The sequence below is a fragment of the Budorcas taxicolor genome, chromosome 9 (genome assembly GCF_023091745.1).
Source record: "Budorcas taxicolor isolate Tak-1 chromosome 9, Takin1.1, whole genome shotgun sequence".
NCBI classification, from domain to species: Eukaryota; Metazoa; Chordata; class Mammalia; order Artiodactyla; family Bovidae; genus Budorcas; species Budorcas taxicolor.
In genome coordinates, this window is record NC_068918.1 from 21,451,406 (window position 1) to 21,477,248 (window position 25,843).

At 36.8% G+C, this 25,843-nt stretch overlaps 1 protein-coding gene across 1 annotated transcript in view; it reads left to right on the forward strand.

Moving 5' to 3' along the window:
- TBC1D32 (TBC1 domain family member 32) overlaps positions 1-25,843 on the forward strand; it is a 194,732-nt gene that overhangs the window by 21,241 nt on the left and 147,648 nt on the right. The window contains exons 4-12 of the mRNA XM_052645875.1: positions 138-206; positions 2,773-2,898; positions 6,111-6,189; positions 6,318-6,421; positions 6,517-6,578; positions 7,350-7,494; positions 13,554-13,613; positions 22,046-22,136; positions 25,669-25,809. Of these exons, the coding sequence (XP_052501835.1) occupies positions 138-206; positions 2,773-2,898; positions 6,111-6,189; positions 6,318-6,421; positions 6,517-6,578; positions 7,350-7,494; positions 13,554-13,613; positions 22,046-22,136; positions 25,669-25,809 (877 nt within the window). The remainder of the gene's footprint in view (positions 1-137; positions 207-2,772; positions 2,899-6,110; positions 6,190-6,317; positions 6,422-6,516; positions 6,579-7,349; positions 7,495-13,553; positions 13,614-22,045; positions 22,137-25,668; positions 25,810-25,843) is intronic.

Sequence of the window (25,843 nt, forward strand, 5' to 3'; positions counted from 1 at the left end):
AAACCAAACTAGTTCATTCCCTTCTCTTGTTCAGAATGCATTTTGTGCTTGGAATTATATTAAAATCATTTATAATAATACCTCTAAAATTCTACTAAATGAGTGAAGGAATGAATGTCCTGTTAATTATGTTACAGAGTTACAAATTTTGTCAAGGAAAACTACAACTGATTTTAGACCAGTTGGATCCTGGGCAACCTAAAGAGGTAAGTTTAAAGGACAAGTGTCAAGTTCACTCAGATATACTTATTATATATTATATGTATTATGTATATGTATATGTATTATAATAAATAGCAGCTGGATTATTTCTCTTCAAGATAATCCTTTAATATCATGACAGTTCTAGGCTTACTTCCCTGCTAGGCCTTCTAGTCTTGAAATGAAAAGTCACAGAATAAGAGATGTTCTCTTTAGACAGTTGTCACAGTTTATAAGAGGAAATTTTAATTCCAGTTTCAGTTTTCAAGGAGATGAAGTTATGAGCAGTTTCCCCCCAAACTGTTCCTGCACTGTTGCTTTGTATGTGATAATTTAGTGATTTCTTTGAAGGAAAAAAACTTCATTTAATGCTGTTTCTACTTTGGAAAGTATGAGCAACTTTGACACATATATTCATTTATTTGAAAAGATTTTTTAAAAGCAGCTTTACTTAATATATTTCTTTATATTGTAATAACTATATAAATTAATTTTTATGAAGTTTTCTTTCATTTGACAGTGTCTGTTTCTCTTGACATAGAAAATTATAGGGTTTCTGAAGTACCTGACATCTCGTACATCTTACCATTTGGTCTCAGTTTTGAAATATGTTGTTTTTCTTCAACTTTTTATTTTAAACCAAATGAATAGCTATGATTTACTCACTGATTTTTTTTTTTCTCTCAGCATTTCACATTCCGATTTATTTTCAGGTTTTTAGTAAATGTTTCAACAGATCAGCAATGGGACCTGACTTTATATGATAAACAGTATTATTGTTTTTAAGTGGATTGTTTGGAAATCTGTACATGATCAGAAACTTTTGTTCTGAACAAGTAGTAAATTGTTAATGGAGTTTTATCCTAAAAATTAACTGAAAAGGAGAAATTTACTCATGTTTTAAAATTTTCTTTCTAGTCCTGTGTATCCTTATCCCAAATAAAATTGTATTTAGAAGTCTTTCATATGAATATATAGACATTTAAAAACATATGTGTATTGTATCTTTCACCTGAAACTTGACATCATGATTTGGAGTGCCTGGTGTCCAAGGTCTTAGCTTTTTGACTCTTTTTTTTTTTTTTTTTCCCCTCTCACTAGGCTTCAGTCAACCAAAAAACAACCAAATTTTGAGGAACTCACTAGTTGGAGAGTGAGAGGCAGAGAAGTTTTATTCCACTTCTGATTGGAATAGAGCTTTTTGCCACTGCTGTCTCTTGGATCATACTGTCCTAACTGAATTCTGATTGGATTTTGAGAATTCTGATTGGATTTCTTCTCAAAAAGATTTATATGAAAATTCAGAAATTCAATTTTGCATCGCACTGCTGAATGACTCCCCCCCCTCCTGCAGTGGTTACTAGGTCAGAAAATATGATGTAGAAGCAAAAGCAAGTTAAAATCAATTGTTTTGTGAGAATTGTTCATATGTCTTGGAGTGGGAATGCCTTACCACTCCAAGTGTTTTAGAATTCGAGTCCTTAAACTATAGGACTGAAATTGGGTGGCCTTGGCCTGCAATGACTTAGAGCGGGGCTTGGTTCCCAACCAGAGATTGGGCTGGGTCATGGTGGTGAGAGCACCAGATCCTAGCCACTAGAGCAGTGGTCAGTGACAAGGGCCCTGGCCCTTGCACTTTGCAGAAAAGAATTTCCACAAAGACAGAAAGTGGTGAAGCAAGTGAAGTATTTATTAGGAAAAAGAGTACAGTACATATGGATAGACATTTTGGCAGACTCAGAGGGAGACTCCCTGAGCTGTGCCCACATGGCAGTTTGAATCACTTATATGGAGCATTTCTTTCAGGTTTCCTTTGACCAATCATTATGATTTGCCTGGTTTGCAGTCCATATTTGGTATATCTCAGGATTCTTGTGTACACGTGCATCTCTTAGCCAAGATGGATCCTACTGAAAAGACTTCTAGGTAGAACATCCCTTGACTTGGCTCCAGTTTGGTTTCCAAGGGGCCTTTTCTGCACACGTGTGGTCTGGGAGGTCTCCTAACTGCAGGAATGAGAAATCTGTGTTCTCTGCAGGGTCCAGCCTCCTCCCTTAATTGCCGTCTATTCTTGTCTTGGAGTTTCCATCAATAGAGAATGAATCTCCAGTTGCTTTACCCTGGGGGCACCCATCTGCCTCCTGCCTCAGGACCACGTGTGGGGGATGGTTCTAATGAGGAAAGTCTATGGGAGGAGACACTGGGACACTTTATTCTGGCTTTTCAGATTTGACCACCATTCCTTCTCCTGTTCCCCTCAGACATGTGACCCAGAATCTCCCAGTATATTGGATGGGCGAAAAAAATTTGTTTTTCTGCAACATCCTGTGGAAAAATCCTAATGAACTTTTAATGTTTTTTAGTTTTTGCATTACATAAAATAACCTATTTTGTTTCTCTGCTAAGCAGTCTAAAAAAATCAGTTATCAAGAATTGTTTCATGAAGGGGCATCTGATTCTCAATTGGCTCTTTAAAGCAATTATCCACCTTTCAATGTTTGTTAAATATTTTGAAAATTGCTGTTATTTTGATGGCTGATTATTAATAAAAATTCTTTTAAAAAATTATAGGTGAGATATGAAGCCTTGCAAACACTATGTTCAGCTCCTCCATCTGATGTCCTGAACTGTGAAAATTGGACCACTCTCTGTGAGAAGCTGACAGTGTATCTTTCAGATCCTGATCCTGTATTTAGTGTAAGGAAATGCTTACAGAAATATAAACATTTCTGTTTTTTTTCCCTACCATTCTAGAAGCAAATGGAATATAATTTTCTTTAATAGTAACTCAAATATTTATGGAAATTCACCTCCAGCTTTTGAATTGTCAACTTTTTTTTTTTTTTTTAAGGGAATTAGCTTACGACATCATGATTAGATCCAGGGTCTGGTTAGTATCACGCTTCATTGCCGAGACAGACTTTATTAGCGTATACATTTTGTTTTTATTTTCTAAAGGGACATCCAAGTATCTGTGTCATTGTTTTTCAATTAAGAAAAATATTTTAAAAGAAAGAGTGTGTTTTTGAAAGAATTCATATGTGAAAACTTGAACTTGGAATGATTAAAATTTACTCTGAAAGATTTAAATAAGCATTTTCCTTATGTATTTAAGTGTTAGAGATTGCTTAAGTGCTTAGCATGGCTTCCCTCCTAACTCAGTTGGTAAAGAATCTGCCTGCAATGCAAGTGACCCAGGTTCGGTTCCTAGGTCTCAAAGATCCCCTGGAAATGGAAATGACAGCCCACTCTAGTATTCTTGCCTGGAGAATCCGATGGACAGAGGAGCCTGGCAGGCTACAGTTCATGATCGTGAGAGTTGGACATGACTTAGCAACTAAACCACTACTACTAACTGCCTAGAAAGAGAAGTTAGAAAACTGTAAAGATAAGACATTAGAAGATAATAGAGATGAATTATACAGAAAATATAGATAATTGCAAAAATTAAGGTTGCAAAGTAGTAGAGGTACTTATGTAAGAAATGATTCACATATGACTTCTCAGAAACTATGTGATGAAAAGCAAGGTTACGTTAAAAAGTGCAGTAATTACATGGGATTAAAAAAAAATCCTGACTGTATTCCAGCATCACATTTAACTACAAACTTAAGTTTTTTAAGTGCCTTTTTCTTCATAAATGATATATCAGTGAAGGAAAAAATTGTCCTTAAAAATATATAAGATTTTTTAATATAGAATTTTTTAAGGTATTAGTAAAAGATAAATTTACCTACAGTACACATCATTCTAGATCAGATGCTGGGAACACACTGAGCAAGACAGAAGCCTTTACCTGCATAGAACTTATATTCTAGAAGATGAGACGGTAAACAGTTCATAAAAATAAATCTCAATACCTTTTTACCACTTAAAAATACTCTTTCATCAATGAAAGTATAATTGTACTGGTAAACAGAAGGGATTTGGAAGCAAGTGATTTGTTCATATTTTTGTAAGAGGGAAAATGGTGTTTACTCAATCCTGGATGCAGTTCAACCATACTAACACCAGAGGGTGATGCAGACTTCTCAAAAATTCTGAAGGATTCAAGGGGGAAGATATTTCACGGCTACCTTTTCACTTCAACGCATTCTAACTGGAAATACAATTAAGTTTCCCTTTTAAAGATAGAATAATGCTCTAATAGGCTTTCTTTATTATTTTTATAAACATTGTAAAGATCATGCTGGGTCAATTTAAGTGGTTTGGTTTGGCCATTATATGCAGCAGGAGTTTGTGTTAGTACTTAAGGCAATAAAATTGGAAGAAGCAGTCACCTGAGGAGAGATGACACACAGAACCAGTCATTTGAATAGGAAACAAGGCACGATGTTCTTTTTGTCTAGAACATATGCTTTATCCAAATTCTTGAGTTCAATTCTGTTTCTTCGTTTTCTACTCCGAAGAATGCTTACATGTAACTGATTGAAGTATATAGTGTTTGAAAGTGTGACAAATATTAATGCTTACGAATTGCTGCAACTATGAAAACATGCTTCCCAAATTAATTAATACCCTATGTTCGGTAAGAATCTCTTGGGTTATTGCAATATATTTTTAGTCATTTGTGTGTACATGTGTTAGTCATTCAACTGTATGTGACTCTTTGCGACCCCATGGACTATGTACCACCAGGCTCCTCTGCCCATGGAATTCTCCGGGCAAGAATATTGGAATGAGTTGCCATTCCTTTCTCCAGGGTGTCTTCCCAACCCAGGGACTGAACCCAGGTCTCCCACATTGTGGGCAAATTCTTTACCATCTGAGCCATGTACATCTTCTTGGGTAACCATTTTCTTAAATGTATTAATTTAATATTTGATACTGTGGTGTTGGAGAAGACTCTTGAGAGTCCCTTGGACTGCAAGGAAATCCAACCAGTCCATTCTATAGTAGATCAGCCCTGGGTGTTCTTTGGAAGGAACGATGCTGAAGCTGAAACTCCAGTACTTTGGCCACCTCATGCGAAGAGTTGACTAATTGGAAAAGACTCTGATGCTGGGAGGGATTGGGGGCAGGAGGAAAAGGGGACGACAGAGGATGAGATGGCTGGATGGCATCACCGACTCAATGGACGTGAGTTTGGGTGAATTCCGGGAGTTGGTGATGGACAGGGAGGCCTGGCGTGCTGCAATTCATGGGATCGCAAAGAGTCAGACACGACTGAGTGACTGAACTGAACTGAACTGAACTGAATATTTGATATAGGCAAGGTTATTAGTTTTTTCCTCAAAGTAGAGTATTTGAGGGAATTTTATTTTTTTAATGAGAAATTGAATTTCACTATTAAGGTTAATTCCATCAAAGTTGGTATAATTAAAATGATAAGCTGTCATTCCTAAGTACCTGTTAGTGTCACGCACTGACTACTTCTATTATCTCATTTAATTTTTTTACATTGTGATGGTTCCTACTTTATGTTTTAATAATGTAAAATTTTACAATATAACATTTTTCTTGGGAGTAGGTAAAATTATTGAAGTCCTAAAAGTCTAAACTTTCCATGTAAGCAATTAAAACAAAAGCAGATAATGGATTTGGAAAGGAGTGGGTTTTTTGTTTTTCACATTTAGTACTCCTACTGTTTCCTTGTCTGACACCTTTACATTGTGTCAGATTATAACAAATTATATTGTTTCCTTCCTTTAGGGAATCTCACTCTGCCTCCTCATGTCTGTATCCCCACTATTACCAAATTTTACAATGTTCTGCTACATTAGATTGACTCTTAGTTTTGGTTCACTTTACTTTTTGTCAACCAACACAAGAATGTGCCATTTTAGTTACATTTCTATTGAAGTTTTTGAATGGTCATGTATTTAAGGTTTTCGCTATGTGAAAAAATGATTCTTACGAAAATAGATGATGAAATAATCTTGTATACAAATTTTGTTTTATTTCCATAGGACCGGATTTTAAAATTCTATGCACAGACGTTTACACTTTCACCATTACATATGACCAAGGAAATTTATACAAGCTTAGGTATGTTGATTATATCATTTTCAAAACTTTTGAAAATTTGTGCTTAAGAAAAATGGATAGGAAATAACTTTTTAGAAAGCACTATAACTGAATGGCATAATAATCTTATTTTTACTTTTCCTTTTTAGCTAAATATTTGGAGTTATACTTTCTTTCTAGAGAAAATAATATTCCTGCTCTTTCAACTGGCATAGACATAAGTAATCCTAATGTGACCCATTTACTTAAAAAGGTATTTACTTTCTGTAATATGCTTTTATTTCTCTTGATGTAATTCTGTATTTAAGAATTCTAACCTTTTGAGAATGGTTATACACTGTTTTATAGATTCGTCTTCTAAATGAATATCAGAAAGAGGCTCCATCTTTTTGGATTCGACACCCAGAAAAGTAAGCCTCATAATTTATACCAGTACTAAGATTAGGAATCTTACTGGCCACATAAATTTCAAAAAGTAGATAGTCAACTGATTTTATGTGGTTTGTTTTTAGCTTTTCATGTTTTGTACTTAGCTATGTGAATGGCTCTATACCAGTATATATAATACAGTTTAATTATCACAATGTGTTTCCTAAGTGGCTCAGCTGTAAAACATCCACCTGCCAATGCAGGAAATTGTGGGTTTGATCCATGGGTCCGAAAGATCCCCTGGAGAAGTAAATGTACCCCGCTTTGGTATTCTTGCCTGGTTAATCCCATGAAGAGAGGAACCTGATAGGCTACAGTCCATGGGGTTGCAAAAAGAGTCAGGCACAACTTAGTGACTAAACAGCAACAAAATTATCACAACAAGGTGAAAAGAGGGTGCTGCAGCCTCAGGTTCTTTCATTACTGGTCTTTGAGTCTTTGATACTTTGGTGAAGTTTCTTCAGTGTTCTTTAAACTTTTCCCTTTTTAATTCTAAGATTTTTAATGAGGTTGTAAGGGTAACTACTGTCTAAAACGGAAAGTTAAATTTGAACAGCCAGTGCTGAAGTAGAATGTAAGTTTTTAGAGCAGAGGAAATTGGGGGTGAATCTCATCTCTGCCATTTACTGAAATATTAAAAAATGATGTTTCTAAATATTACCTATTACTTTATCATTCCATAAATAAAAAATAAATAAAAGTCACTATTATATATTTTTTTTCTAAAAATCACTTCTTTCCCAAACTATTAGGTATATGGAAGAAATTGTGGAGAGTACTTTGTCTTTGTTATCAGTTAAACATGATCAAAGCCATCTTGTCTCACAAAAAATTTTGGATCCGATATATTTTCTTGCATTGGTGGATACCAAAGCTGTGTGGTTCAAAAAGTGGATGGTAAGGAAATATGGAATGTTTTTCTACCTTTCTTTGCATTGCTGTATTGCTTTAAAGAATAGCTGCTGTTTGTTTATAGTATCAAGAATTCTAATCACGTTTACATGTGTTAACTCATTTAATTCTTATAACAGTTCATGACATAGACAGTATTATTAACCTATTTTACAGATGCAGCACCTGAGGCATAGAGAAGTGACTTGCTCTGTATTCTTTACCTAGTAGGTGACAGATTCAGAATAGGATTTTAATGGTAATTCATTTGAATCTACTAAACTGAATGACCTATTCCAAATCATGTCTTATTTTATTTTATTTTTAAATTTTTAAAATCTTTTGGCCTTGCCACTCCACGTATGAGATCTTAGTTCCCCGACCAGGAATGAAACCTGTGCCCCCTGCATTGGAAGAGCAGAGTTAACTGTTGGACTGCCAGAGAAGTCTTATATCTTAGTTCTACAGCTATGAATTTTTAAAGAAGATCTGGTAAACCAGAAGGGTTCAGTTTCACTTTTCTCTGGCTTATAGATGTCTGGAAACATCTCTTCATTTGCCACTTCCTGAATCTGCAGTTTAGAAAATGTGTTTAATGCCTGAATGCTGGTGGCTTCCTGTGGAACTGACCACTGCCTTAGAATTGTACTAATATTAAAAGATTGTTAAACACTGTTACCTCCCTCTTCTGCTGTTGAGTAAGAGTAGCCTGTGTCTGACAGTAGTCATAGTTATATTGGATTGTGTTCCTATGTCTTTGTCCCTCTCAACATGTCTTTGTTGCAGTGGGAAGGATGGGAATGGGGCCATATCTTGCCATGCAAACCATGCAAAGCAGCAACATGCTTCATTACTACTTGGCATGACTTAGATGTTATCTAGCTGATGCTTTCCTTTTTTTAAAATTTTATTTTTATCTCAACTGTATCAGTTCAGTTCAGTCACTCAGTCGTGTCCGACTCTTTGTGACCCCATGGACTGCAGCACTCCAGGCTTCCCTGTCCATCACCAACTCCCATGGTTTACTCAAACTCATGTCCATTGAGTCAGTGATGACATCCAACCATCTAATCCTCTGTCAGCCCCTTCTCCTTCCACCTTCAATGTTTTCCAGAATCAGGGTGTTTTCAAATACATCGTCAGTGCTTGGCATCAGGTGGCCAAAGAATTGGAATTTCAGCTTCAGCATCAGTCCTTCCAATGAATATTCGGACTGATTTCCTTTAGGATTGATTGGTTGGATCTCCTTCTAGCCCAAGTGACTCTCAAGTGTCTTCTCTAACACCATGGTTCAAAAGCATCAATTCTTCAGCACTCAGCTTTCTTTATAGTCCAACTCTCAAACCATACATGACTACTAGAAAAACCATAGCTTTGACTAGACAGATTTTTGTCAGCAAAGTAGTGTCTTTGCTTTTTAATATGCTGTCTAGATTGGTCATAGCTTTTCTTCCAAGGAGTAAGCGTCTTTTAATTTCATGGCTGCAATCACCATCTGCAGTGATTTTGGAGCCCCCCAAAATAAAGTCTGACACTGTTTCCACTGTTTCCCCATTTATTTGCCATGAAGTGATAGGACCAGATGCCATGTTCTTAGTTTTCTGAATGTTGAGTTTTAAACCAAGTTTTTCACTCTCCTCTTTCACTTTCATCAAGAGGCTCTTTAATTCTTCTTCACTTTCTGCCATAAGGGTGGTGTCATCTGCATATCTGATATTTCTCCTGGCAATCTTGATTCCAGCTTGTGCTTCCAGCCCAGCATTTCTTATGATGTACTCTGCATAGAAGTTAAGTAAGCAGGGTGACAATACACAGCCTTGATGTACTCCTTTCCGGATTTGGAACCAGTCTGTTGTTCCATGTACAGTTCTAACTGTTACTTCTTGACCTGCCTACAGATTTCTCAGGAGGCAGGTCAGGTGGTCTGGTATCCACATCTCTTTAAGAATTTTTCACAATTTGTGGTGATGTACGTAGTCAAAGGCTTTGGCATAATCAATAAAGCAGAAGTAGATGTTTTTCTAGAACCCTCTTGCTTTTTTGATGATCCAACGGATATTGGCAATTTGATCTCTGCTTGCTCTGCCTTTTCTAAATCCAACATGAACATCTGAAGTTCATGGTTCACGTACTGTTGAAGCCTGGCTTGGAGAATTTTGAGCATTACTTCGCTAGCGTGTGAGATGAGTGCAATTGTGTGGTAGTTTGAAAATTCTTTGGCATTACCTTTCCTTGGAATTGGAATGAAAACTGACCTTTTCCAGTCCTGTGGCCACTGTTGAGTTTTCCAAATTTGCTGGCATACTGAGTGTAGCATTTAACAGCACCATCTTTTAGGATTTGAAAGAGCTCAACTGGAATTCCATAACTTCCACTAGCTTTGTAGTGATACTTCCTAAGGCCTACTTGACTTCACATTCCAGGATGTCTGGCTCTAGGTGAGTGATCACACCATCATGATTATCTGAGTCATGAAGATCTTTTTTGTATAGTTCTTCTGTGTAGTGTTGCCACCTCTTCTTAGTATCTTTTGCTTCTATTAGGTCCATACCATTTATGTCCTTAATTGTGTCCATCTTAGCATGAAATGTTCCCTTGGTATCTCTGATTTTCTTTAAGAGTTCTCTAGTCTATCCCATTCTATTGTTTTCCTCTATTTCTTTTCATTGATCTCTGAGGAAGGCTTTTTTTTATCTCTCCTTGCTATCCTTTGGAACTCTGCATTCAAATGGACCTATGTTTCCTTTTCTCCTTTCCCTTTTGCCTCTTTTCTTTTCTCAGTTACTTGGTCTTGATCATTGCCTCCTGTACAGTGTCACGAACCTCCGCCCATAGTTCTTCAGCTACTCTATCATATCTAATTCCTTGAATATCCTTGTCACTTCCATTATATTATCTTAAGGGATTTGATTTAAGTCATACCTGAATGGTCTAGTGGGTTTCCCTACTTTCTTCAGTTTAAGTCTGAATTTGGCAATAAGGCGTTCATTATCTGAGCCACAGTCAGCTCCCAGTCTTATTTTTGCTGACTGTATAGAGCTTCTCCATGTTTGGCTGCAAAGAGTATAATTAATCTGACATCATTGTTGGCCATCTGATGCCGTCCATGTGTAGAGTCTTCTCCTGTGTTGTTGGAAGAGGGCATTTGCTGTGACCAGTGTGTTCTCTTGGGAAAACTCTATTAGCCTTTGTCCTGCTTCATTCTGTATTCCAAGGGCAAATTTGCCTGTTACTCTAGGTATCTCTTAGCTTACCACTTTTGCATTCCAGTTCCCTATAATGAAAAGGACCTCATTTTTGAGTGTTAGTTCTAGAAGGTTTTGTAGGTCTTCGTAGACCCCTTCAATTTAAGCTTCTTCAGCATTACTGTTTGGGGCATAGACTTGGGTTACTGTGACATTGAATGGTTTGCATTATCATATCAACTGTATGATAATGCCCAGTTAACCAAAGCATTTGTTTGGTACTTAACATTTACCTGAGCTCTGTATAGTATATGTTTGGTAAATGCTTACTCAACTTAATTTAGCTTGAACTCTTTGTTCCTCATGACAAATAGATGGGGAAACAGTGAAAACAGTGACGGAGTATTTTTTTAGCCTCCAAAATCACTGCAGATTGTGACTGCAGCCATGAAATTAAAAGATGCTTGCTCCTTGGAAGAAAAGTTATGACCAACCTAGATAACATACTAAAAAGCAGAGATATTACTTTGCCAACAAAGGTCCATCTAGTGAAAGCTGTGGTTTTTCCAGTAGTCACATATGGATGTGAGAGTTGGAATTAAAGAAAGATGAGCACTGTAGAATTGATGCTTTTGAACTGTGGTGTTGAAGAAGACTCTTGAGAGTCCCTTGAACTGCAGGCGGATCCAAGACGTCCATCCTAAAGGAAATCAGTCCTGAATATTCATTGGAAGGACTGATGCTGAAGCTGAAACTTTAATACTTTGGCCACCTGATGCGAAGAATTGACTCATTAGAAAAGACCCTGATGCTGGGAGGGATTGGGGGCAGGAGGAGACGGGAACGACAAAGGATGAGATTGTTGGATGGCATCACTGACTCAATGGACAGGAGTTTGAGTAAACTCCAGGAGTTGGTGATGGGCAGGGAAGCCTGGTGTGCTGCAGTACATGGGGTCACAAAGAGTTGGACATGACTGAGCCACTGAACTGAAACTGAAACTTTGTTCCTCAATCTGATATTTGACTTTTTTCTTTTTTGATTATCAAATTATACCACTGTTATAGAACATATGCAAAACATGTAAAAGCCGAAATAAAATTAAATATCTGTAATTCTATACATGGGCATAACAACTATTGAGATTTTATTTTATGTAGTTGTATGCTTTAAAAAAGACCTAAACAGATTAATTTTAACACATCATATTCTGCTTCTGCTGCTGCCAAGTCGCTTCAGTCGTGTCCGACTCTGTGCGACCCCATGGACCGCAGCCTACCAGGCTCCCCCGTCCCTGGGATTCTCCAGGCAAGAACACTGGAGTGGGTTGCCATTTCCTTCTCCAATGCATGACAGTAAAAAGTGAAAGTGAAGTCGCTCAGTCGTGTCCGAACGACTCCATGGACTGCAGCCTACCAGGCTCCTCCGTCCATGGGATTTTCAAGGCAAGAGTACCAGAGTGGGTTGCCATTAAGTGCTTATAATTAACTTTTTTCACTTAACATTTTTAATGTCAGCACTTAATTCTAAAGAAAATGAGACATCATAGGAAATCCAACCAACAGAAAATTACTAAATAGCTCCCATTGTGTTCTAGTATTACTAAAATTTATCACATTCTTCATTCCTCTAAGGCAGAAGTCGTCATACTTTAAGAGCCAGGCAGTAAATATTTCTGACTTTGTAGACTGTCCTGTCTCTGATGCAACTAATCTGTTCTCTGCCATAGCCCAGAAACACCTATAGATAAAACATTGTTCACCAAATATCAGGAGGCAGCTAACTTTGACCTGAGGGTTGTGGTATGTGAACTGTGATCTAAGGGATGTATTATGAGGCTTTCTTTTCAGAACATGGTCAATAGTTTAGTTGTAAGGCAGCATATTTCTCTTACTAAACCTGAAAAATGAATTAATGATTTTTTTAAAACATTTTAAGCTACAAGGGTTAAAACACAGAAAGTGAGAGTGAAAGTCACTCAGTCGTGTACAACTCTTTGCGACCCCATGGGGCAGGAATACTGGAGTGGGTAGCCTTTCCCTTCTCCAGGGGATCTTCCCAACCCAGGGGCTGAACCCAGGTCTTCTTCATTGCAGGTGGATTCTTTACCAACTGAGCCACAAGAGAAGCCCCCCTAAAACAAAGGGTTTTGATTATCTCTCAATTAATGCAAAACTTATTTGATTAAATTCTATTCCCCAGAAGTTCTGATAGCTTTTACAGAATATTATTTTTTAAAGTAAAATGAAAAACTACATTAAAGGCTAATGATATTGAACCTAAGTAATATTTATGTAAAATTTCCCTTTTGTACAATGCATAAAAAACATATTTTAATCTCATTTTTGTTTAGTTCTAAGGAGAGTTTCTTTTGGCACTTTGAAGTGGTTTTAAAATATGGTTGGCAGGGAATGATTAAGATACTGTCCCTTGAGAGCATTTCAACCTTGGCTTACTTATGTGTATGTAAACACAAGTTCCCTCCTTGTTGTGAGAGTTGTGAGTTCTCCCCTCACCCCTCCTTGCCCTCATTTCTTAATCTTCCCTGTAGGCTCTGTCATAAACTGGTAGTCAGGCATATTTTTTGGTTTTAAAATAACTTAGTATGGTAACTGGACACAACTAAAGGATAGAATCTATCCCTGGATAAATCAGGGATACTGGTCTATTAGTAAATGCTCCAGTTTTTAATATGATTTGCATTCTTGTGATTGCTATGCTTATAAATCATTGTACTTAGAAAAACCTGTTTTCCTTTGATTACAATAATTTAAACTAAGTTATTCTGTAATTTATGTTATTAGAAAGAAATGATGTAGGAAAAATAGATTTTGAATGGTATAGCTTGAATATTAAATGTCATTTTCCTCCCAATTTTAGCATGCATATTATAGCAGAACTACAGTACTAAGACTTCTCGAAAAGAAATATAAATCTCTGGTAAGTCTATGTTTTTGTTCTTATCTTGAGAAATAAAATCGCAAGAAGATATATGATGTAATAACTTGAATGTGCAAAGTTGAGTGATAATTAATGTTGGATAATGAAGTAATCCCCCTTTTATGTGGCTTTTAAACTACCGTTCTGTGAAACATAAAAGGATAAAAGTAGAGACTTAAAATGCAGTCAAGATAACAGTTAGGAAGTCTATAACTTCATAGTATTAATAAATTGAGCTGCAACAAGATACTTTGGGATAAGCCATTAAGTATTATCATATAGTTTAATTCAGATCAGGTGTTTGTAGCGTTCCCCCCCACCTCCGCTCAATTTCATTCTACAGAATTTACCCATGCTTTTGACTGAAAGTTGCATTAAAAAACTCAGAATGGTAAGTGCATTTGTATTTACACATATTGATTCAAGTTATACTAAATACAAACTAATACTGTAAAATATATTAGTAAAATTTTCAGCTTTTAATGCTATTGGTAGAACAACGTGTTAGAGCACTGAAAGGAATGAATTCAGCAAGTCTAGTGAATAATTGACAAATATGAAAATTGTGAAATTACGGTTATACTGATATGACTTTCAGATAATAAATACAGTTTATGTACTTAAGTAAAATCTTGAGAAGAGAAGTGAAGAGAAAGATTCCTAGAATTGTGAATTTTAAGAATACTGTACTAGGACATAAATTGAAGAAAGGAGAACAATAATTGTTTTCTGTTTGAGAATTAAAAGAATTGGGATTCAGAAAGGAGAAGATGGAGATATTGACTATTAGGATGGGAATTTATTTGTAGAGGTAATAGGTATTTAAAAATCCTTAGAGAAACTGAAAGTCTTTCTATATTTCTCTCTCATTCCCATTTTTAATGGAAATTTGTTGCTGCCATGTGAGCATAAAGTGATCTTGCTAGAATAGAGAAAGAAGAAAAAACAGGAATGATTTTTTCCTTGCATGATTTGACATACAGATATCTCACTCTTGCTGTCAGAAAGGCCCTGGTGGAAGTATTTCAAATGTTTCTTTTAGGTTAACTCTTAAAATATGTTCCTTATTTGAAAACTGAATTACTACAGTCAGTTCTTAGCCCACAAATATTATCAGCTTCAATATTCTACCAACTTGTTCACATATTTTACCTCATATACATAATGAACCAAACTTGCATCTTGCATGAGGTTTCATCCTAAATCTTATTTTCTCTTAAAGTTTTCCTGAATTTACCAAAATACTAAAAGATATTTTTTAATGGTTGTACTTATGGGTGTACATACATGTGCATACATAAACACACACACACACGTTTCCCAGGTGTCTCAGTGGTAAAGAATCCACCGCCAATGCAGGAGACACAGGTTAGATCCCTGGGTTGGGAAGATCCCCTGGAGAAGGAAATGGCAACTCTTCCCAGTATTCTTGTCTGGGAAATACCATGGATGGAGGATCCTGGTGGACTACAGTCCATGGGGTTGCAAAGAGTTGGACACAGCTTAAGAGACTAAGCACCAGTAGTAGTGGGAACTCTGAATCACTCATGGATTCGTCTTTTGTTTTATAAGAGACCCTTGTGAAAGAACTTCAGTCACAGCAGTGTGATATGAGTATCTGCTAAAGCATGTCCTCTAGCTTCTTATAGGTGCTATCTGATAATATTTTGTACAACGGTGAAAGATATATATCCACTGAAAACTTAATGGGATTAGGGAAACTAAGAGACTAAATTTTTGATATCTTAATTACATTTAAAACTAATATGTGTTAGTAGCTACTCTGTGCAGTTTGTTCTGTGAAAGGTGTGACATTTTCAATGGGTAATGTGCATGCATGCTCAGTCACTTCAGTAGTTTCTGACTCTTTGCGTCTTTATGGACTATAGCCCGCCAGGCTCCTCTGTCCATGGGCTTCTCCTGGCAAGAATACTGGAGTGGGTTGCTATATCCTCCTGCAGGGGATCGTCCCCACCAGGGATTGAACGTGCGTCTCCTGTGTCTCCTGCATTGCAGGTGGATTCTCTACGGCTGAGCCATAGGGGAAGATTCAATAGGTAGCAATGGGCGACAGATCATTCAAGTATGTGTTGCCAGTTTTTTTAAAGCCATATCTGAGGAAGTTAAGAACTTTGTTTTTATGAACTAGTTGAAAAGCATTTTGGCTATCAGCACAGATATTTAATCTTTTAACAATTGGAATCTTTTGTCCAGTTTACCCTTAAGAGAATGGCTTCTGAGATGGCCTTATGTAGTACATTTCCCATTTTCCTTGGCTTCTTCAGGTTGCTAAAAAAAAATGTTGACAGGTAGGTTATTCAAATTTTTCCTTGGTTTTTCCTACCTTACTGTTTTCATACCACCACCACTCTACTCCTCCTCTCCACCTGCCCTCCGCACCCTGCCGCCCCAATCTTAGAGATTAATAGTTAAATGAACTGGCTGGTACATATTTCCTACAGGAAATATTCTCCTGCAGGAGAATAAGTATGAAATAAAATCCTGAATTTTACAGCAAATATATCTTTTGTAACGTTTAGAATTTCTGCTTTATCGACTATGCCAAAGCCTTTGACTGTGTGGATTACAATAAACTCTGGAAAATTCTGAAAGAGAGGGGAATACCAGACCACCTGACCTGCCTCCTGAGAAACCTGTATGCATGTCAGGAAGCAACAGTTAAAACTGGACATGGAACAACAGACTGGTTCCAAATTGGAAAAGGAGTACGTCAGGGCTGTATATTGTCACCCTGCTTATTTAACTTAGGCAGAATACATCATGAGACACGCTGAGCTGGAAGAAGTATAAGTTGGAATGAAGATTGCTGGGAGAAATATCAATAACCTCAGATATGCAGATGACACCACCCTTATGGCAGAAAGTGAAGAAGAACTAAAGAGCCTCTTGATGAAAGTGAAAGAGGAGAGCAAAAAAGTTGGCTTAAAGCTCAACATTCAGAAAACGAAGATCATGGCATCTGGTCCCATCACTTCATGGGAAATAGATGGGAAAACAGTGGTAATAGTGGCAGATTTTATTTTGGGGGTCTCCAAGATCACTGCAGATGGTGACTACAGCCATGAAATTAAAAGACGCTCGCTCCTTGGAAGAAAAATTATGACCAACCTAGATAGCATATTAAAAAGCAGAGACATTACTTTGCCAACAAAGGTCCATCTAGTCAAGGCTATGGTTTTTCCAGTGGTCATGTATGGATGTGAGAGTTGGACTATAGAGAAGGCTGAGCCCTGAAGAATTGATGCTTTTGAACTGTGGTGTTGGAGGAGACTCTTGAGAGTCCCTTGGACTGCAAGGAGATCCAAACAGTCAATTTTAAAGAAGATCAGTCCTGTATATTCACTGGAAGAACTGATGCTGAAGCTGAAACTTCAGTATTTTGGCCACTTGATGTGAAGAACTGACTCATTAGAAAAGACACTGATGCTGGGAAACATTGAAGGCAGGAGGAGAAGGGGCCGACAGAGGGTGAGATGGTTGGATGGCATCACTGACTTGATGGACATGAGTTTGAGTGAACTCCGGGAGTTGGTGATGGACAGGGAGGCCTGGTGTGCTGCAGTCCATGGGATCGCAAAGAGTCAGGCACTACTGAGTGACTGAAATGAACTGAACTGAAGGTTTAGAATACTCCTTTTTTATATTCTCAGCTTGAATCTTTAGTATTTAAATTTACTTGCTATAGATTTGTTTCTGCTCCTGCAATTTAAAGGGGATATTATGTCTTGTAATTGTTCCTCTTCTGAGATGTGCCTTTCTCAGTGATTGTTACCCTTCTCAAACCAAAGATAACACATGTAAGAAGTGAGGGAAAGAGGTAGAAGGAACAGAAGTAAGTTTAACTGCTTAATGAAAATAAAGATGAGTAGAAATGAGTGCAAGGAAGAATGAGTTTTTGAAGATTTGAGTGGAAGTAAGCTAAAGAATGTCTGAGTTAGATTATCTTGGAGATAATGCTTTGAGTTCACAGAGAAGCTGTTTGTTCATTTGTCTTCTGATTCTTTAGAGCCTGTTGTAACTATGTTTGTCATATCAAAATTTCCCCATAGTGGCAGTTTTTTGAAGAATTAGGATTTTAATATAATTTAATCTCAGAAGTATTTCTATCAAGCGGAGGCTGCATCCTAGACAAACTCCTGATAAACATGAAACAAATCACTGTACTTTTGGGTAAAAGTGTGTGCTTATGAATGGTGTTTCAGGTTCTGACTAAGCTGAAGTGAGGGAGGGGCTGTGTGATTGGTGACAGAATAATCATTGATTCCCTTTTTTTCAAGAATTGACAAGTCAGGGAGTGTAGTCATGATTTTTTTGTGGAAGACCCAAGGCAATATGACCAGTTTCCTTTAAATGAGTTTATTGCTGATAGCCACTCATCTCAGGGCTGGACTGGATCGAATTGACTAGATTAGAGACTTCTTGGACTATGCCTTCTTCTGAGCATTCTTTTATGTATTCATTCAGTAGATGCAAGCTAACCCCAAAAAACAGGAGTTCAGAGTCTGTACAAATAATGACAAAAGCAAAATGAGCACAAAAGAATAGGCACGTAAATAACTAATGACCCAGTGGTGCTCCTCCAAAACGAGGCTTCTTTGTACAAAGACCCATTTCATAATAAATCCAAGGATAATAAAATCTAGCAATGAGAGCTAAATAAAGCAAGATGAATCTTAGATCTTAGACTCGAGTGGTAGCGAATCTGAAGGATTATCAAAGCTTGGGACTTGTGGCCCCAGTAGACACTTTTCTTTGAGGACCCCATGGAATGATGCCAATTGAGAGTCCTCAAGGTAATCTCCATGGAAGCTCCAGAAATGTTGAAGTTTAAAAGCACTGTTCAGTATCTGAAACAAAGCATCAAACTGTATTTGTTGCTTACTTAATTAGGCAAAGCAGATGTTAATACAGGATTTTGGAGAAAACTTGGAACTGGTCTGATGGGCTTTTAGAGGTGAGAAGTGAGTTCGCGCCAACTGTAAATTTCCCAGAACATGTCTGTTGTTGGCTGACTTTTAGAAGGAAGGGGCTGCTGATTGGTTGGTTCTCAGAAGTAAAGTTCATTGAGATCTGTTGACATACAGTGATTTACAAGATTTTAAATTTGTTCTAGATACCTGTTAACCATGGTTATATAAAAGTATGGTTGTTCTGACTTTTATCCATAGAACAACCACTCATTTCCAAGAATTGTGGGAAAATTTTTAAATTAATGAATAGGTGTTATTCTGGAAAGGAGGGAAGGTGGTGTAGTGGTGGGAAAATATTTCAGGGCCATGGAATAGCATGTTTTAAAGGCTTTAGGGATTGGAAAATACATAGTACACTTGGGAACTGCACATACTTAATAGGGCTGGATATAAATTGCTAAGAGAAGTGTGAGTTAGTATTAGAAAAATTTCCTGAAAACCAGTTACCTTAAAACTAGTATTAAGTGGATGATGTTTTTTGAAAAATTCTTGGATACTTTAAATTGGGTCTGTGTCAGCTGACCTTAGCTTTTTTCATCATGTATCAGGCAGGATAAGGTCTCATAATTTCATGAAGAATAAATAAGACCTACTTGAAGGGAATCTTCACCCTTTTCCCTTTTGCAGATAAAAATGAGTTTGTTGTACATTTCAGCTTTGAATATGTTTCAGAATTAATTGATGTGTACTGATTGGTAAGATTTTTGGTGGATTTGCTTTTAATGAACTGGTTATTTGACTAGTCAAATAACTGTTGAATTGGCTTTTGGTGACTGACTTTTTACACAGGTAGATGTATTTCTCTGTGCCTGTGTGTGTATCTTGGGAGAGGGGCATCTGGAGGGTAATAGGAATAAAACTAATGTTAGGTCATTAGAAAGTTCTTATTGTCAAATTTAGGTGATTGACCTTTATTCTGGAGATTTAGTAATCCACTGATAGATTTTCATGTACTGAAGTAACATTATATTAGAGCTTTGGAATATTTGGAAAATGGGCCGAAGTTGTAGGTGGAGATAGTTTTTACTCCAATACATCTTTCCTAAGAGGCAAGAGATGATGGAAACATGAATTAAGGCTATGACAGTGAATTGGGATAAATGGATGGACTTAGGAGTACTATATTTTGAATATAAGTTTTAGAGGACTTGACTTTTTGAATGGGGGTTGGGTAAGGACTTGAGTTTCCCTGGTGGCTCAATGATAAAGAATCCACCTTCAGTGCAGGAGGTGCAGGTTCAATCCATGGATCAAGAAGTTCCCCTGGAGAAGGAAATGGCTACCCACTCCAGTATTCTTGTCGGGAGAATTCCATGGACAGAGGAGCCTGCTGAGCTACAGTCCATGGGGTCACAAAGAGTCAGACACGACTTAGTGACTCATACTTTGGGTCAGGACTTACTCATTTGAATATTTGTCATTCATTGATATAAGTAACACAGTAGGAAGAAAACAGGATTTTGAAAAAGGTTATGACTTTGGATTTGGTAGATTTGGTTGTATCAAGTTTGAGATCCAGATTTCCTGGTGGGGAGATTTCATTTTATTGATCTGGATCCTAAAGATTGATTTAGACATAGATATGGAAGGGGGTTCCCAAAGCCCATCCCTAGATTTGATGATTTGCTGGGAGAATTTCTAGCACTCAGCATGTAGTTGTATTCCCAGCTATGGTTTCTTACCAAAAAATGATGCAAAACAGAACTGGTGTAAGGATAAGGCACACTGGAGAAGATACCAAGCATGAACTTATTATTATTTTTTTACTTTACAATATTGTATTGGTTCTGCCACACATCAACATGAATCCACCACGGGCGTACACGTGTTCCCCATCCTGAACCCCCCTCCCACCTCCCTACCTGTAACCACCCCTCTGGGTCATCCCAGTGCACCAGCCCCAGGGATCCTGTATCGAACCTGGACTGGCGATTCGTTTCTTATATGATATTATACATGTTTCCACAAGCATGAACTTCTAAGAGTCTTCTTTCCCAGCAGAGTCACACAGGACTCATCTTAATTTCCCCAGTGTCAAATTATGACAGCTCATGTGAAATGTTGTCTACCAGAGAAATTTATTAGAGATTTAGTGCCCATTTTCTTTTTAAATGAGGAATTAATCATGTCCGCACCTTCTGCCTACTATATACCAGGAATTCCACACACCCAGAAGGAAAACAGACGTTCAGCATAAAAACCACATTGTTTGTTGAGGTACAGTTTTTAGAATGGTAGGAAAAATCCTGAAATCCAAGTTTTCAGATGATGTTCAAGGTCCAGTCTTACAGGCGGGCCATTCTAGTGATGGTAATCCTGCCATGCTAATTCTTCTACATGAAATAAGGCCATAAGAATGAATGAGACTAGGAAATCTGTCAATTCCTTGATTCCATCATTATGAACTCATCTCTGTCCGCATAGCCTCCTTTGTTTTCCCATCTAAAGCTTAACCTTTCCTTTCCTTTAGGTCCTAGCTGCTCCTGCTCTTAGACACTATTCTATCAATTATCCTTTCTCTTCTATACACTTTTAACTTCCTTTCTACTTAAGTAAGCCTATATCCTTTCAACCTGAAGAATTCATTCTAGACCTAAGACCTCACCCCTATGTTTTACCCTTTTTTTCTTTCATGGCCAACCTTCTTGAAAATGAAAATTATACTATCTGTCTTTAATTTTTCAGTTCCTGTTCCCTTTCCTTATAGTTAGTTCTGTTCCCCAAGCTCCCTTGAAATTGATCTTTTGAAGATCAACAAAACCCTCTTTATTACTACATCTAGCAATTATTACTCCTTAACTCACTGGTTACCTCTATTTTATCTGAGAGCAGAATGAGATGGTATCTACAGGAAGTATGTAGGTGCAGAGGAAAGGAAGAATGTTTGAAATCTTTGCTTGAGGAGAGTGGGAAAAGGAGGTAGAATGAAGACTACCAGAGAATCACTGGGTACAGAAGTTGGAGATCGTTTTTTATGACTGTTCTTTGTATTGAGAATTTTCTTTATCAGCTTTTAGCAATTCTGGTATCTAAGATGGGAATGAAAGCTAGATACAGGTCACGTTTTACTGGCTAAGTAGGAAAAAAGACTCTTAAGGCAAGGAAATTGGGGATATTGACAAGAGAATTTTTAAAGTCATGACCAGAATTTTTTCATCTTTCACTATAAAATGTAAAATACATTTGTATTTTTGTCTTAATACTAACATTATAACAATAGTATATTTATTGGTCTACAAATACTTTCCATGTTTCCTGGAATGAAGCCGTAGTTAAAATGTAACTGCAGAGACTGAGCTTCAGTGGAAAGGTGCTATTCTAAATTTTCTGAATATTTTTCTTAGATATTTTCTCAACATATTTTACAGCCTTGACTAACTTCTTTAATACATGGACTTGTGTGCTTAAAATTTTAGGATTAATAAGCTGTTATTTTATTAGATAACTACAGCGGTTCAGCAGTGTGTTCAGTACTTTGAGTTGTGTGAAACCATGAAAGGTGATGAAGTTTTGGGACATTCAAAGTCTTGTGGTAAGTATTATATTTTGTTACATTTTAGAAAATGGTAAATTTTATTAATAAACAGATTTGTAATTTATTTTTTAATATCATAATAAATTAGATTGCTTTGGCTAATACAAGAGACTTTCCACAGATTTAAGATACAGCATAATGTGACCTTTTGTAGCAGATCTACATTTGAAGTTATCATAGTGATTCATACAATCTGCAGTTTTTCAGTTCATAACACAGTGTATGTCCTCGTGAGTTACGCTGCAGTAATACACTAGAGGAAGAAAGAATGAAAATATATCAGGTGCATTTTAGTGGGAGGAAAATTTCTACGGAATACTGTTTTATTCTTGAACACTTTGCCCCATTTTATGATTCTTCTTCTGCTTATCCTTAGTCTGAGCTAAAATATTCTAGATGTTTCATAGCCTGGCCCTTATATATCTATCTAATCTCATATCTAGTTATTGATAGAAGTGAAACTTCTCTTAGAAGGCACACCAGTGCCTACACTTTGGTTATTCCTGCTCCTGCTGCCACTATCCATAATCCCAACACTGGTAAAAATCTTATTGTGAAAGAGTAAACTTTAAGTTTTTCAAGAAGGCTTCTTTGTTTTGGGTGAATTTTTATTGTTCTTGCTGACTTCATACAGCTTTGTATGTGAATTTGATATCTTTTATCATTCTACCTCACTTCTTTAGGGAAATATTAAGTTCTTTGAGAATATGAAGATACCTTATAATTTTTTCATCCCTTAATAAATTCTTTACTCAAGAAAAATGGCCAAAGACCAGTTATTAATAGGTTTCAAAATATAAATGTTTTGTAGTAAAGGAGAAAGTACAGAAAGAAGCCAGAACTTTGAGAGAAGACAAAGATATATAAGTTTATAAGCATATGAGAGTAAAAGTGTTAGTCACTCAGTCATGTCTGACTCTCTGTGACCGCATGGACTGTAGCCCACCAGGCTCCTCTATCCATGGAATTCTCCAGGCAAGAATGCTGGAGTGGGTAGTCATTCTCTTCTCCAGGAGATATTACCAACCCAGGGATCGAACCTGGGTCTCCTGCATTGCAGGCATATTCTTTAATGTCTAAGCTGACAGCGAAGCCTCTGTGTGTGTGTGTGTGTGTGTGTGTGTGTGTGTGTGTGTGTATAATCTGTAAATTCATAAATTTTTCTAATCAATATTAAGATATTGTATCTAGCTTTTTTTCCCTACCACTCTCCCAGCCCTTCATTGCCTTGGTTTCTTTCCTGTCTAGTGAAGACTTCAGGGTGCTTCACTGCAGTCTTTCAACACTTCTTTCAAAATTTTTGCTTTCTTCTCTTTCAGAGTTTCCTGCCTACAGTTCCTCTACTCTAGGTCATCTCTGGTCTTCAGAAAATTAAGCAGAGGCTCTAGGTCACCTGTGGTCTCCAGGAAATTGAGCAGAGACTCTAGGTCACCTCTGGTCCTCAGGATATTGAGCAGAGACGCTAGATCACCTCTGGTCCTCTTGAAATTGAGCAGAGACTCTAGGTCACTTCCGGTCCTCAGAAAAATTGAGCAGAGTGTTGTAACATTAAATTGATAGTGCACTGATGTATTTCTCTAGCTTCAGCAGCTCTTTGTGTTGCTTTGGAATCATTTTAGATATTCTTTCTTCAGTGTTCAATGAATTTCATCAAACTCACTGTCTTGGCCCTGCCCACATTTTTCTAAGAGGAAATCTTACATCCTATCTTACTGGGAAAAATGGAAGTTTTTAGATATGGAATTCCTAGCTGTCCTGCATTTATGCATACAGATGCATATTTATGTGCCCTATCAGTGTTCCCTTTCTCCCAGTTAGAATGAAGAGGTAATCCTTCTGTTCCAGATTGAACTGCTTGTCTGCTCTTGATTCTGTTCCTATCTGGGGTTTTGTTTTGTTTAAGAACCATTGTTTCATTTGTTGTTGTCTTCCTTTCTATTGGTACCTTTCCTTGCATTCTCTAAACCTGCTCATATTTTTCATATAAAAAACTGAGCAATTTCATATGTACCTTACTTCTCTTTGCTTTCCTTAAGAGAAAAGGCCTTCTAACTATTGAATATATACCCAGGCCCCATTTCTTTATCTCCTATTCACTTCTCAGCCACGGCAATGAGACTTATTTCTGCTGCTCCATGGTCTTCCCATTAACTTTCTCTTCTTTCTTGCCCTCATTTTGCAGCATTTGCCTCTCTTGACTCTTTCCCTCATCTTCCTGGTACCATTATTTCTTAGAGTTCTTCATTCTCATCTAACATTTTTCTTGGTCATTTGAAAGGCTCTTTTTATGTCTGTACTTAAAAAAGTTTTGCTCTTTGCTTTTTTTTTCAGCTTTGTCTACCTGCTGTCTCTTGAGGGAGCCCATTCACTCTCATGGTTTCAAGTATTACATATTTTTATATATAAATGATCACCCTGAAATGTTTAAGTCTGTATTCCTTTCCTGAGTCCCAGAGCAATGTACTCATACTTAGTATTCTATTTGGAAGATCCTTGGGAACGTCAATATTAAAATATCAAGGACTGAAATCATTATTATCTTTCTAAACATTTTTTTCTTCAGAAATAAATAGAATAAGAATTTACTGTGTACTCAGAAACTTGAGAATTTTTTTTTAATCTTTTCATCATCTACATGTAATTCTAGCTAAGGCACATTGATTTTATTTCCTTGAACATTTATTTTTTGTCTCATCTTCTCCATTCTTTTTTCTAATGGATGCTTTTGTTCATGATTTTCCTAATGAGTGTTACTTTAAGCCTTGACCTTCTTCTATTCACCTTTCCATATTGCCATCAGTCAGTTTTCCACAAGCATATTTGATTACTTTTCTGCTGAAACCCTTTAGTGTCATTCCAGTTGCTTCTATAATAAAGCCCATACTCTTTCTGAAGCTAAGTCCTGATACGTTGCTGCTATCCTCTAGCCATTTATTTCTCCTACTTATCTTCCCCGTCCTCCGTTCATATCAGGCTGTTTGCCATTGGAAGCCTGGTTTCACTCTTCTTCGTTTTTGATACCAGCAAATAGTTCAAGGTCTTATATAAACAGGTACTCAGTAGATCTCAAATGTATGGATGAATGAGTGAATAAATGATATATGTTAGAAGATGCCTTTATTTTAGCAATTCTAATTTCATCTACTAACATGGTTATAAATATGATTGTGCTACTGGCCTTTAACTGGTAGAATTATGCAGTAATAATGTTTTATATTGAGTTCCTTCCTTCCTTAATTCAAAGTCTCTTTATAATGACAGATAACTAACAATCTTATGGTATTTGTTTTAGAATGATCACTGTATGCCTGTTATACTTTTCTGAGATTTGATAAATTTTATAACGAATGCTTTTCTTTAGATTTAAGTGTATTAAAGTATCTTGGGAGACAGTAAAGGACTTTTAAAGAAATTTATACCAAGTGTCTCCATTATAGACTGCAACCTTGTTTAATGTTCAGAGAGAAATAAGAACAGGTACAATGAAATATAATAGCATTGAAACAAATGTAATTGTTTTTCTTTTAAGGGATTAAGCAGAAAACTTTCTACTACTCAGGACAAGAATTACAATACATTTATTTCATTCACTCACTGAGCCTTTTGGGAAGATTACTGATCTATACACAAGGCCGAAAGCTATTTCCTATAAAGTTAAAGACTAGAAAAGGTAAGTGCAATTAGGAGATACGAATATGTTCAGG